The sequence below is a fragment of the Mastigoproctus giganteus genome, chromosome 1 (genome assembly GCF_048544385.1).
Source record: "Mastigoproctus giganteus isolate SK-2022 chromosome 1, ASM4854438v1, whole genome shotgun sequence".
Classification (NCBI taxonomy): Eukaryota; Metazoa; Arthropoda; class Arachnida; order Uropygi; family Thelyphonidae; genus Mastigoproctus; species Mastigoproctus giganteus.
Genome location: NC_143575.1, coordinates 46,405,972 through 46,419,407, shown reverse-complemented (window position 1 = coordinate 46,419,407; position 13,436 = coordinate 46,405,972). Strand labels below are relative to the sequence as shown.

Sequence of the window (13,436 nt, the reverse complement as noted above, 5' to 3'; positions counted from 1 at the left end):
GGAATTTTGCTAACACAGCCAAGGAGGTGATTATACCTTTGTATAAGGCAATGGTCAGGCCACACCTTGAGTACTGTATACAGGTCTGGAGGCCTCATTTTAGGAAGGATGTAGAGCTGCTAGAACGAGTACAGACAAGGGCAACAAAGGGATTCTCTTACCAGGAGAGGCTTCTGGTAAGAGAATTTCAGCATCTGGAGATTAGGCACGTGTGAGGTGATCTGATTGAGGCATACAAGGCCTTGAATGGTTTGAGCAGGCATCAGTGCTGATGGTATACTTCCACTTGCTCAGATTAAGAACCTGAGGGGGCATAGATTCAAATTGAGGAAAGACAGTTATAGAATAGTTGTGCGGAAGTTTGCCTTTAGCCAGCGGGTAGTTGATTGCTGGAATAGACTCCTATCTGTTGTTGTTGTTGTGGAAGTTGATAGCTTAAATAAATTTAAGGCTTTTGGAGTGACCGATGGGTGAAATGGGAAGGGTTTTTTTTTTGCTGATGCTGTATAAGCTTGCTTTCTTGCATCATATGCTTCAACTAATGGTAATGCTAAATGGGTAGCAGATTATCACTGAATAATTTGGCAACTTGCCACAGACTATCTAGTTTGATATTTTTGTAACTGTCCATTTCTATTTTATTGTAAATTCAACTTGTATTAAAAAATAAACCTATATTATATTTAGTAATTTGCAATTTTTAATTATAAAGATGATGATGGTGGTGGTTTTGCTAAGTAAATTTTATTTTAATTTCAGTTTTTTCTACAGATGAAAGAAGAAATTTCTCGCGATGAGTTCCTTGCAAGTACTTGGAAGATGATGAAGCATGCATACACAGGAGAAAAGGTATAGACTGGAATAGAGACTTACAAGAACCAGAAAGACAGAATCCTCTCCTGTGTATTTCTGGCACCCATAAGTTACCAGTTTACTGGTTTCTATGCTATAGAATCTCATAATGTTCCCACTATATGATTTTTATGGTTGTTTGTTAGCAGTACATGTATTATGTTTGGTTAGTAGTACATATGTTTTTAGTGTTCCTACTTCACTGAAGAGGATTTGAGAGCCTTTAGAATATCTCTAACTAAAAGAAAATGGAAGAAGCAGTTTTTATAATATTAGAATTTTCATGTTAAAACATTATCCTAAGATCTTCCTAAGAATTCATACATTAATAGAATGGCAAACCTTAAATTTCAATGAGAAGATTGATATGGTCACAATGATTGTGCAGTGATAAATATACATGCTTTTGTTAGTGAAATAACTGACATTGTTATTACTGCAGATAATTTATTGTGTCAAGACTGGTTAAGATTCAGCAGTAGTCTGGTTGCTTCTCTAGTGTGAAGTGCACAGTCATTAATAAACACTGTGATTAACTGCAGTTTGAAAGATGCTTAGTTGTAGGTGACGAGAGCAGGTATGACTGATACCACACAACATTGATGCAGGATAGTTTCTGCACAGATTTTACAGAGGTCTCTGGGGACAGAGTCAAACATGTAGCAGTTAAGAGCAGTGTGATAGGAAATCTTAGATCACACTATTGCATGGGAAAAGTTAAGAGGGTGAGTTGGGAAATGATGGATTTAGTAGGTTGTCTGCACATAAATATTAAAAGCTAAAAAAACTTTTCCTCCTTACATAATTCCATATGTTGGCAGGGATGCAACGTGGGAGATGCAACTGGGACCCTGAAGCAACTGTGCTACTGCATCTCAGTAAACCCAAGCTTGGAGTTGGAGCACACATTATAACATTATTATAATAGTACAACTTAGTTGTACAGGATGTGACAGCTGTCCAACTATGCTCTTTATTTCTGGAGAATTTTTTTTTTTTTTGTAATTCTGCTTGGAGTTATCAGTTCTTGGCTATTTTATAAATGGATTTCAATACCTATTAAATGTAATTTATTTTTTTAATGAAAAATTGCAAATTTAAAAAAACTTTTTATTTTTAACAAAAACTGAAAATAGAAAAAAAAAACCCATCATAAACATAAAATGTAAACATGAAACTATTAGTCACTTCTATTTTTGAGTTTATGAAACTGTTAAACATGTGAAATTTCAAAATTACACACGTGAAAGTATATCTGCTTATATATTATGCATATAAGCAGAAATCACAGTCACAGAGTTCATTCTGAAACTAATGCCTCCACATTTTTTCTTGGATACCATTGAAGGAATACCAGTTTAAACTGCTTGCTATGTATAACAAGTGTTTAACTACTTGCATTTCTTTTTCTACCTATTCTCCACCACTTTGCAAGTTATGGAAATAAAGTTCCCAGACTGCTGCAATAAAAAAAAAACAAAGTGAAGGAGCTCAAAAATGGTTTTTGTTTTTATTCAAAGTAATTGACACCTGATTGAATGTACTCGTTATGCCATTCTAAAAGTTCCTGAAAAGAGTCGGCAAAGGCATCCAAAGGGATGATGTTTAGTTCAGCAGTTGCATTTTTCTTTGTCTTCAACATCCTGAAATCTTTCCTTTGAGGGTAGTTTTCACCTTGGAAAAGAGAAAGAAGTCTACTGATGCTAGATCAGGAGAGTAGGGTGGATGGTTAAGATGAACAATGCCATGTTTTGTAAGAAATTGATATTGTAAGCATTGACTCTTCCCTTCAGGTACAGATTCCTTGTGAATCACACCCTATTTGTTAAAAAACATGATCAGCATAGTCTTGATCTTGGACTTTTGTAAATGAAACTTTTTGGGCCTTGGTGATGTTTTTAAGTCAACTTCATGGTCTGATGCTTTGTCTCTGGGTCATATTGAAACACCAACACTCATTTCCAGTGACAATACAGTCTAAGAAATTAGGATTGTCTTGACAGGTCTGGATGAAGTCATTTTAACATCAGCATTAGTAGTGGTATGATTCAAGAAAGCAAGCTTATACAGCCTCAGCTAAAAAAAAAAAAAAAAAAAAAAAAGAGAGAGATCCTTCTCATTTCACTTACCCATTTTCTCCAATAGTTTGTATGGTTCTTCCTTGGATTTATTTAAGCTGTCAACTTCTGCAACAACAGATGGAAGTGTATTCCACCAATCAACCACTCACTGGCTAAAAGCAAACCTCTGCACATTTATTCTGCATCCGTCCCCCTCTCAATTTGAATTTATGCTTCCTCATGTGCATAATCTGAGCAAGGGAAAGAATCCCATCAGCATTGAGCTTGCTCAATCCATTCAAAGCCTTAAATGTCTCAATCAGATTGCCTTGCAGGTGCCTAATCTCTAGATGCTGCAATTTCCAGAACTGAAGCCTTTGTGGGTAAGAGCATCACTTTGTTTTCCCTGACCAATCTCATTAACCTTTTCTGTATTCATTTCAACAACTCTACAATCATGGGATAATCATTGACTTATCCCTTCTAGCAAAATTCCTGTATATCATTGACAAAACCACATAAGCTGTTCTGGCTACCTATCTGCACTGCTCAGAAAACTTCATATCTGATTGCATAATTACCCCCTGGTGTTTTTCATTTTCCAATATCCTGAGTGTAGTACCACACTTGGTATGTTAACCTTTTCGGGTTAATGCAAATGCAAAGTGCTGCATCTGTTACCATATGCAGCACTTTGCATTTGTCAATGTTAAACTTCAATTGTAATTTCTCAACCCATCTCAATCAGCCTAACTTTTCTAAACCCTGTTGCAGTAGCATACCATCATTACTGGCATTAACCACCCTCCCAACCTTTGTATCATCTGCAAACTTGGGTATTAATCCTGATATGCTTTCATAAATATCACTGATAACTATAGAAAACAACAAGGCCCAACACTGAACCCTGGGGGCTCCACTAATAACATTAGTCTGCAATGAGCAGTGTCCACTGGTTACCGCTCTGTCTTTTCCCACTGAACCATCCCTTTATCCACAGCAGCAACTGGCCTTTAATGCCACACTGCTCCAATTTGTACTGCAGTCTTTTATGTGCAACACTATCAAAATCTTTCCTGAAATCCAAGTACCGTATTTCTTCAATTCTAAAATGCACTTTTCTCCCTATAAATGTCTCTAAAAATGGGGTGCATCTTACAATCGCAGTTTTTTTTTTTTAATTTTCCCACGCTTTGCACATGGCACCATGCATTTTGTTTTTACGTGGAAACCCCACCTCCAAGTTTGACCATTATCGCATTCTCCAATTCCATCGGAGAATAAAGTAGTGTGGGTGATTTCACACGCTTTTGAAATGTGAAGCCACCATTATTTCATTATAGTGGAGCTGACTCAGCAAAAACTAGGAAGTTTTGTTTGTATCTTCAAAAGTACGTAAGAAGTGGAGTTACTGTATTTCGTTCATTTTGATCCCTTATTGCACATTAAAATGTTGTCTAAAAGATTGCACTATGAAGCCGTATTGAAACGAAAACCAAAATAATATGGAAATAGAGCTGCGTGTCAACATTTTGACATTAGTGTTGTTGTTTTGTTTGTTATTTGTTTTTTTTAGGAGCATTAGCAACTAAGCCCATATTGCTCTGGGGATATGCGGTAGTCATTCCCTGACTTTTCCGCATCCTCCGTATTTGGTGGTAACAGGCTCGAACCCATACTCGACAAGCCATGCAATTGAAAGCTCGAGAAATTGGCAAGTCTCTCGGAATAGAGAAAATAATTTTTAAAGGTAGTTGTGGCTGGTGCAACAGACTCATGCATTGTAGAGGATTATCGTTAAGGCTCCGAACATCTATCTCTCAAAAAATTCCTGCAGACTTTCAACAGAAGCTGATTAACTTTCAGCAACAAGTGATGAAATTAAGGAAAAAAAGAAACCGAGTTTAGTCAAATTGGAAATGCTGATGAAACCCCGGTCTCTTCGATATGCCTCGAAATTACACTGTCAACACTAAAAGTGCTAAAGAAATCAAGATTATAAACACGGGCTACGAAAAGCAGCATATCACTGTGCTGCTATGCATCACCGCTGATGGTCCAAAGTTGCCACCATATTTAATTTTAAATTGAAAAATCATACCGAAGAATGAAATTTTTCCCAAAGATGTTATTGTGCGTGCACAAAAAAATGGATGGATGTCGGCAGAGCTTACGGAAGACTGGCTAATTGTTGTGTGGAATAGATGTCCTGGAAGTCTTCATAACCCACCTAGCATGCTAGTACTTGATGCATTTCATCGACATTTGTCCGAACAGGTCAAAAATAAAATTGTGCAAAAACGTGGTGATTGGTTGTGATTCCTGGTGACATGACTAGCCAACTGCAGCCATTCGACGTTTCAGTCAACAAACCATTTAAGGATTACTTGAGAAAGGAATATGAATCCTGGCTGTTGATTGACAACCTTCTGCTGACACCTTCCGGAAAAATTAAGAAAGCGCCGGCATCAAAATCGGCAGAATGGGTATCAACAGCTTGGAAGCTAATCCCAGAAAGAATAGTGCAACACTCATTCAAAAAATAAGTTGCATCACCAACACTCTCGATGGCTCAGAAGACTATATATTATGGGATAAAAGATAATGATGGCTCCGAAGAATCAGACTCTGAATATGAAGTAGACTCTGGTATTGATTGATTCAGATGCAGATATTGACTGCTCAGAAGATTCAGAAGGAAGTGATGAATAACATACCTACTGGTAAATACTATTGTTGTTAGTAAATTGAATTCTATTATAACAAAAATATTTGTTAGATATATTTTAGCGTTTTATTTTATTTATTTTATTTTCTTTGAATCAAAGTTTTTTTTGCCGTTGGTGGTACTGAAATTAAGGTGCGTCTTACAATCAATGCCATCTTAGAATCGAAGAAATATGGTATATGATACCAAAATTATTTTTTGCATCGAGTTCCTTTGTGATCACATAGTAGTATCCAATCAAATTGGTCAGACATGATTTCTCCTTAACAAATCCATGCTGTGTCTGAATTATAACTAGTCTTGTCAAGATGATCCTGCATTATCTCTTTAATCAGTGAGCCCATTATTTTCCCTGTAATAGAAGTTAAACTAACAGGTCTATAATTACTTGTGTTACCCTTTGATCCACCTTTGTGAATTGGGGATACATTCACACATCTCCGTCTGCAGGGACTTCCCATGAATCCAAGGATGCTCTCATAATTATGGCTAAGCATTTACTTACTTCCTTTGCTGCCTCCCTTAATATAATCGGATAGATCCCATCACTCTGGGTGCCTTATGTTTAACTTAAATAATTCCTCTTCTACTTTCCTCTCTGTTATTACAAAGTCATTTAGCTCCCTGTTAGAGTTTGATAAACTTCTGTCTTTGCATAATGATACTCTTTGTTGCTTCTGCTCATCAGTGAGGCCGTGTTGCACAGAATTTCACAGACCTTTGTTTTCCCTCAGTCTTCATACAGAATTTGACAGATCATTTTGGATGTAAGGATGTCATCACAAACATCCTTTGAACTCTGAACCACAACATACCACCTCCGATTATTTTCGAAAACTCATTGAACATGACTACAACAGCACCAGTCTGGGAACTTTATTGTTACATCCATATATGAACCGCTTATGTCATTCAAACACACTGGTACGACGTAATGTTCCATCATCATAAAGAGTTTAATATTTCATATTTTTCTATTGCAGATCTTCCTAGTTTAAAGCAAAATTTGATATTTGTTTGTTGCTCCATTGCCAGATCGTGACACAGAATGTTAATGCTAACAGCAAAACTGATTGTTACTTGCAACCTGACAGCCTACTGGACAAACTGTACCACCATCTGTTGAAGGAACTTTGAACCACAACATACCACCTCCGATTATTTTCAAAAACTCATTGAACATGACTACAACAGCACCAGTCTGGGAACTTTATTGTTACATCTTGTATATACATTTTCTTGACAACTTTGCCACCACATCCTTGTAAAAGTTGCTATCACCTCCAGGAGCCACTTCTTAATGGCTGTAATGATAGCATTGTTGCTGGAGAAGTGTTCCTCATGAAAGCCATCCTTTGTATTGCCAGCCTTTGTAGTGGGAGCCTGATGGCACAAGGTATGGACTGTGTGGAGGATGTGGCAGAACAGTTCTTCTGAATTCTGCAACATAATCTACCTTCTCAGGATGCCAGTGTGGAGTCTGGCGCTGTTATTGAGGAGAGAAAAATTTCTTTCTTCTCTGGCCACACACTTCAACCCATGTTTTCAGCTTATTCAATGTCTCCACATAGCAAGCAGAATTGAACATGTATCTTCATTCCTGGAAATCCACCAAGATAAGCTCTCTTTTGTCCTAAAAAACAGAACTTCATTTTTTCGAGCAGATGGTGGAGCTTTGCATTTCTTCTTTATCAGTAAATCCTTGTGTCATTACTCCACATATTGCCACTTTTGCTCCAGTTCAAAGTGTGGTGTACCCAGGTCACATCTTCACTGACAGTGCTGTTCAGAGGATTGGCATAAGCCTGCACTCTACTCCTTATGATCTGGCATTAGTATTCATGAAACCCATGTTTCATACAATTTTCTGTATTTCAGATTTTCCAGCATTGTTTTCAATGCATTAAAGCCTATTCCAGCCAGCCTTGCACACATTTCTCAGTTTTTAATGTATTATTCTTAATGAATCAGTTGATCCACTTACTTTTCGTTTTCTGCCATCATTGCAGTGGAAGGACAGCCTGATCTTAGCGTGTCCTTCAAATGACTACCACCATCAATGACACTGTATAACTGTGCTCACATCAACTTTCATGACCACATGAATGCTTTCAAAAATCAGTGAATCTTAGTGGGCATGGTGTTCTCTGTATTCAGGAACTCAATAATACACTGCTGTTTCAATATGCTTATGCATATCGGTGTTACTCTCCATTTTATTTTTAGACTACTCAACCCTGCCACATCACATGATTAGGAAAAAAAATTTTACTTTTGGAGTGGCCGTTTAATATATATAGTGTTTCAGAGGTATCTAGGAACCTATATTTGTTCTGTGCAAACATAGGTACCTATGTATGCACAGAACAAATATAGAACAAACATGGGCACATATTCTATGGCTAAAAATGAAAAAAAAGTTCCTCTAAACATATGAGGTGTGGCAATAAAGTTCCCAGATTGGTGCTGCTGCAGTCATGTTCAGTGTTTGAAAATAAATGGAAGTGGGATGTTGTAATTCAGACTTCTTCCAACAGTTTTATGGTACAGGAATTGTGCAGTAGGTTGACAGGTTGCATGTAACAACCAGTTTCATAGCATTAATGTTCCATGTCACAATTTGGCAATGGAGCAACGAATGAATATCAAATTTTGCTCTAAACTGGGAAAATCAGCAACAGAAACATATGAAATGTTAAAAACTGCTTACAATGATGAAATATTAAGTCATACCAGTGGGTGTTGCACAAGCTTGAGAAATTGTGGCAAGAGATTGTCATTTGACCCTCAGAATGATGGCTGATGAGTTGGATTTGAATAAGGAGATGATTCATCAAATTCTGCATGAAGATTTAGGGAAAACGAGGTCTGTGAAACATTTGTGCCATACAGCATCATGGATGAGGAGAAGCAATGAAGAGTCATCATGTGAAGACTTCATCCAGACCTGTCATGACAATCCTAATTTCCTGTCACTGGAGATGAGCATTAGGTGTTTCAGTATGACCCAGAGACAAAGCATCAGAGCATGCAGTGGATTTTGAAATCATCACCAACATCTAAAAAGTTTTGTTTACATAAATCCAGGATCAAGACAGTGCTGATCAAAACAGGATGTGTTTTGCAAGGAATTTGTACCTGAAGGGGAGAGAGTCAATGCAGTGTTCTATGTAGAGGTGCTTGAAAGACTACTGAAGCATTCCCAGATGAGGCTGCAATTTTGAGAGAAAGGTAGCTGGTTATTGTTGCACGACAATGTTCCTGCTCATTCTGCACTTATTGTGAAGACATTTGTGTTGAAATATGGCTTTGTACATCTTAACCATCCACCAAAGAGATTCAGGATGTTAAGGACATAAAGAAAAATGTAATTGCCAAACTGAACATCATCTCTTTGAAACCCCTTCACTGACTCTTCTCAGAAAATTTTTAAATGGCGTAATAAGTATATTTAATCAGGTGTCAAGTTACTTTGAATAAAAATAAAACCATTTATGAGCTCATTTACTTGTGTTCTTTTTATTGAACCAGTCCAGGAACTTTATTGTCACACCTCGTATACCTCAAAAGGCTCTATTTCTGAGATATTAAATATTAATCATAAATTACAAAACCATGTAAAACTGAAAAATATTTTAATGTTCAAATTTATCTCATAAAAATGACTAAAAAATGGTTCAAATACTACTCATGTCTGCATTGGTAACAATGCATACACGAGTAGCATTGTTCTGCACAAATCACACCAGTTACTCAGCTTTACTAGTGTGCAGAGTACATACTGGCAGTGCCAACGTGTCTGTTACTTGAGTTTCAAGTTTCATGACTCATTGTTTACAGGATATTGTTAAACTGATATTGTGAGAGAAACACAATATCAGGTCGTAGGTGAAGTAAACATTGGCAGTGAGCTAGATGATTTTCTAATAACTGAGAGGAAAGTGGAGGAGAAATTGTTGAGGATAAACATAAAAAAGGCACCCGGGGTGGATGGGATCTATCCAGTTATATTAAAGGAGGCAGCAAAGGAAGTAAGCAAACCCCTAGCCATAATTATGAGAGCTTCTTTGGACTCAGGGGAGGTACCCATGGACTGGAGATGTGCAAATGTAACCCCAATTCACAAAGGAAGATCAAAGGCTGACACAAGTAATTATAGACCTGTTAGTTTAACTTCGGTTCCAGGAAAATTAATGGAGGCACTGGTTAAAGAAGCACTGCAGGATCATCTGGACAAGAATTCAGTTATAGCTCAGACACAGCATGGGTTTGTTAAGGGCAGGTCTTGTCTGACCAATTTGATTGGATACTATGATGTAGTCACAAAAGAACTGGATGCAGGGAATAACTTTGATATTATATATTTGGATCTTAGAAAGGCTTTTGATACTGTTGCGCATGGAAGACTGCTGCACAAATTGGAGAAGTGTGGCATTCGAGGCAAATTGCTGCTATGGATAAAGGGATGGTTGAGTGGCAGAAGACAGAGAGTGGTAATCAATGGACACTGCTCAACGTGGACTAATGTTATTAGTGGAGTTCCTCAGGGTTCAGTGTTGGGTCCATTGTTGTTTTCTGTATTTATAAATGATACTGATGATGGTGTATCAGGCTTAATGTCCAAGTTTGCAGACGATACAAAGGTTGGCAGGGTTGTTAAGGACACTACTGATACTATGCTGCTGCAACAGGATCTGGAAAGGTTGAGCAGATGGGCTGAGAGGTGGCAAATGAAGTTTAACATTGACAAATGTAAAGTACTACATATGGGAAATAGCAACCCCAGAGCAACATATCAACTCTGTGGTACTACACCGACAGTGGTAGAGAATGAAAAGGACCTGGGGGTAATTGTGCAGGCAGATATGAAGTTCTCTGAGCAGTGCAGATGAGCTGCAAGAGTAGCTCATGGTGTCTTGTCAATGATATACAGGAATTTTTCTAGCAGGGACAGGGATGTGATTATTCCCTTGTATAAGGCATTGGTCAGGCCACACCTTGAGTACTGTATACAGGTCTGGAGGCCTCATTTCAAGAAGGATGTAGAGCTGCTGGAACGAGTACAGAGAAGGGCAACAAGATTAGTGAATGGAACAAAGGGTTGCTCTTACGAAGAAAGGCTTAAGTTTTGCAAATTACAGAGCCTGGAGACTAGGCATCGCCGAGGTGATCTGATAGAGGTGTACAAGGCTTTGAATGGCTTGAGCATGCTCAATGCCGATGGGATTCTTCCTCTTGCTCAGAATAATCACCTGAGAGGGCATAAATTCAAATTGAGGAAGGACGGATGTCGGATAGATGTGCGGAAATTCGCCTTTAGCCAGCGGGCAGTTGGTTTGTGGAATAGACTTCCATCGCTTGTTGTTGAAGTTGATAGCCTAAACAAATTTAAGGCTCAGCTGGACAGGTATTTCGAACGAATTGAGGGGTGAAATGGGAGTAGTGGTTGTTTTTTTTTTTTTTTTTTTTTTGGCTGATGCTGAATAAGCTTGCTTTCTTGCATCATATGCCTCTACTAATGCTAATGCTAACACTATAGATCTGTTTACTTTTTCTGGTTTGACTGATATAATTTTAATTATGGTAAGGTTCATAAGAATTCCATATTTGCAGATATGCAAAAAAATTTCCAACTTGACAAGTAAAAAATTGTTAAAACATTTGCTGCTCTGGAGAGAACTTAGAAACAGGTATGATGAAACCATTATGAGTAAATACTGGTAGAGGGAGATTTTGATGAATTGCAAATACTACATGCTGTGCAGATATCTCCTATCACAAGTACCAGAAGGTTGTCAGGGTGCATAAATTTTTCATTTGCAAGCATATGGAGAACATCACATGAACAGTAATTGTATCCATTTCACAGTATACCTCTACAAGAATTGTTGTCTCAAGATATGAATAAATGCAGAAACCTTTGCCAGTGGCTCATTTTGCAATGTTCACCTGATCCTAAATTTCTCAACCACTGGTTACAGATGAATCATGTTTTCCAAGAATGGAATTCTCAACTCTTGAAACACTCATGCCAAAGAAAACCACATTCAATTTCCAGTACTCATTAGCTTATCAACATACTTTTCTTTTAATGATTGGTGTTGGTTATCTTGGAGACAGTCTTATTAGTCCTTATTTTTTAACAGTATGAATGGCATATCTACATTTTCTGTGAAAAAGTTGCAGGAACTACTGAAGACATTCTTGAAAATCAGTATAGGATATGGTTTATGCACAGTAGTGCACCAGCCCACTTTTTCCATGATGTTTCTGACTTTAAATACAGGTACAATAATCAGTAGCTTTGTACAGTGGCCACCATAATTGTCCAACCTCACACGCTGAGTGACTTTGTGCGAGGTCACATGAAATCAGTGGTTTATTCTACACATTACAATGCAAGATAAACTGAGAAATTGCATTTTGGAAGCTCCAGAAACCATTAAGAATAGTCCTGAAATGCAGGGAACGTTGGATTCATTGCACTGAATGGACTTCACTTTGAACAACTGTATTAGATATTTTTTCCTTTTAGAGGCTTACTTCAATTTCTCTTTTTAAGTTTTGTAATTTATGATTAATATTAAGTTTAATATATTGCAAATAAAGACTTTTGAGATGTATGTTTAGAGGAACTGTTTTTCTTATTTCAGCTGTAGAGTATTCTTTATTTTCTTTTAGTCAGCAAATTGTAACTTACCGGAATAAATTGCCTCTATGGGTGGTTGAGGCAGACAGCTTGGGGAAATTGAAATGTCACTGGATAGGTACTTAAGTGAGGAGGGAATCACATTGGTAATGTATTTATTTATTTATTTTGTTATTTTATCTTTTTGGGCTGGTGAAAAAAAAGCCTGGGCTTACCTTGCACTTCATATGGCCACTTCTATTACTGATATGCTTCTACATTTGTTCTATGCAATTTTGAAACACCCTGGCTACAGGTTTTTTCTAAATTATAGTAGTAGTTCTTCGTACTAAAACAAGTAAAAAATTTGTATGAGTATGTGTTTAGAAATGCTTTCTTCTTTCTAAGTTACAGCCCTTTTTGTGTTTAAAAAATGTACAAAAAAAAAAAAAAAAAAAAAAAAAATCTAAAAAATTGCAATTGAACCCTGCCTGAAGCAAATGGTCCTGAATCAATGTCCCCTTCATTTCTATTGTCATACAGACTTTATTTCTATTTTCATACAGAAAATATATCCTGTCAACATCGTGCTGTGCTAAGACCTGAAACACCTTTCTCAGATAACCAAGCAGTCATCTGCTTTCCAGATTTTTAAGCCAACAGAATTGGAACCTTTTCATGTTAGAATATCCACTGACAACTAGTTTTGTTGCCTTATTTTTTACTATTACAATAAAGTCCGTATATTTTTTATTTCCAGACCTGAATACTTTATTCAAGATGTTGTATAACCCTTAATTTGTATAGTGGAATACTTATCTTTTTATTTCTCCTGTAAAAATTCCTATATCTTATTGTATAAACTCATGTATCATTCTAGCAGCTCTGCTGATATAACTTCACAACTCAAATGGATCCAGGGATAGTAATACTGTTGGATGCTTTGGTCCCTCCACTGATGGTGGCGAAAACTGTGCTGTTGAGGCTTATGCTCACATTATAGATGACACTGTTATTCATGAGTCAGTGTATATTTTTGGTATCTTTTAAACAAGTGGCATCACTAAATAGTGAATCTGTGAATCTTCCATTTGTTCAAATACCGAGGCACTGCTATGAAAACTATTTCAAGACTACAGTGCTTTCACAGATGGCCTTGATTAACAAA

General features: G+C 37.1%; 1 protein-coding gene across 2 annotated transcripts in view; it reads left to right on the top strand.

Moving 5' to 3' along the window:
• LOC150090760 (glucosidase 2 subunit beta-like) overlaps positions 1–13,436 on the top strand; it is a 213,876-nt gene that overhangs the window by 97,234 nt on the left and 103,206 nt on the right. Inside the window, exon 10 of one of the 2 annotated variants that reach the window (XM_090372539.1) lies at positions 772–849. In XM_090372539.1, coding sequence (XP_090228665.1) covers positions 772–849 — 78 coding nt within the window. Of the gene's footprint in view, positions 1–759; positions 850–13,436 lie in introns of both variants that reach the window. The other variant, XM_090372533.1, reaches the window with a different exon arrangement.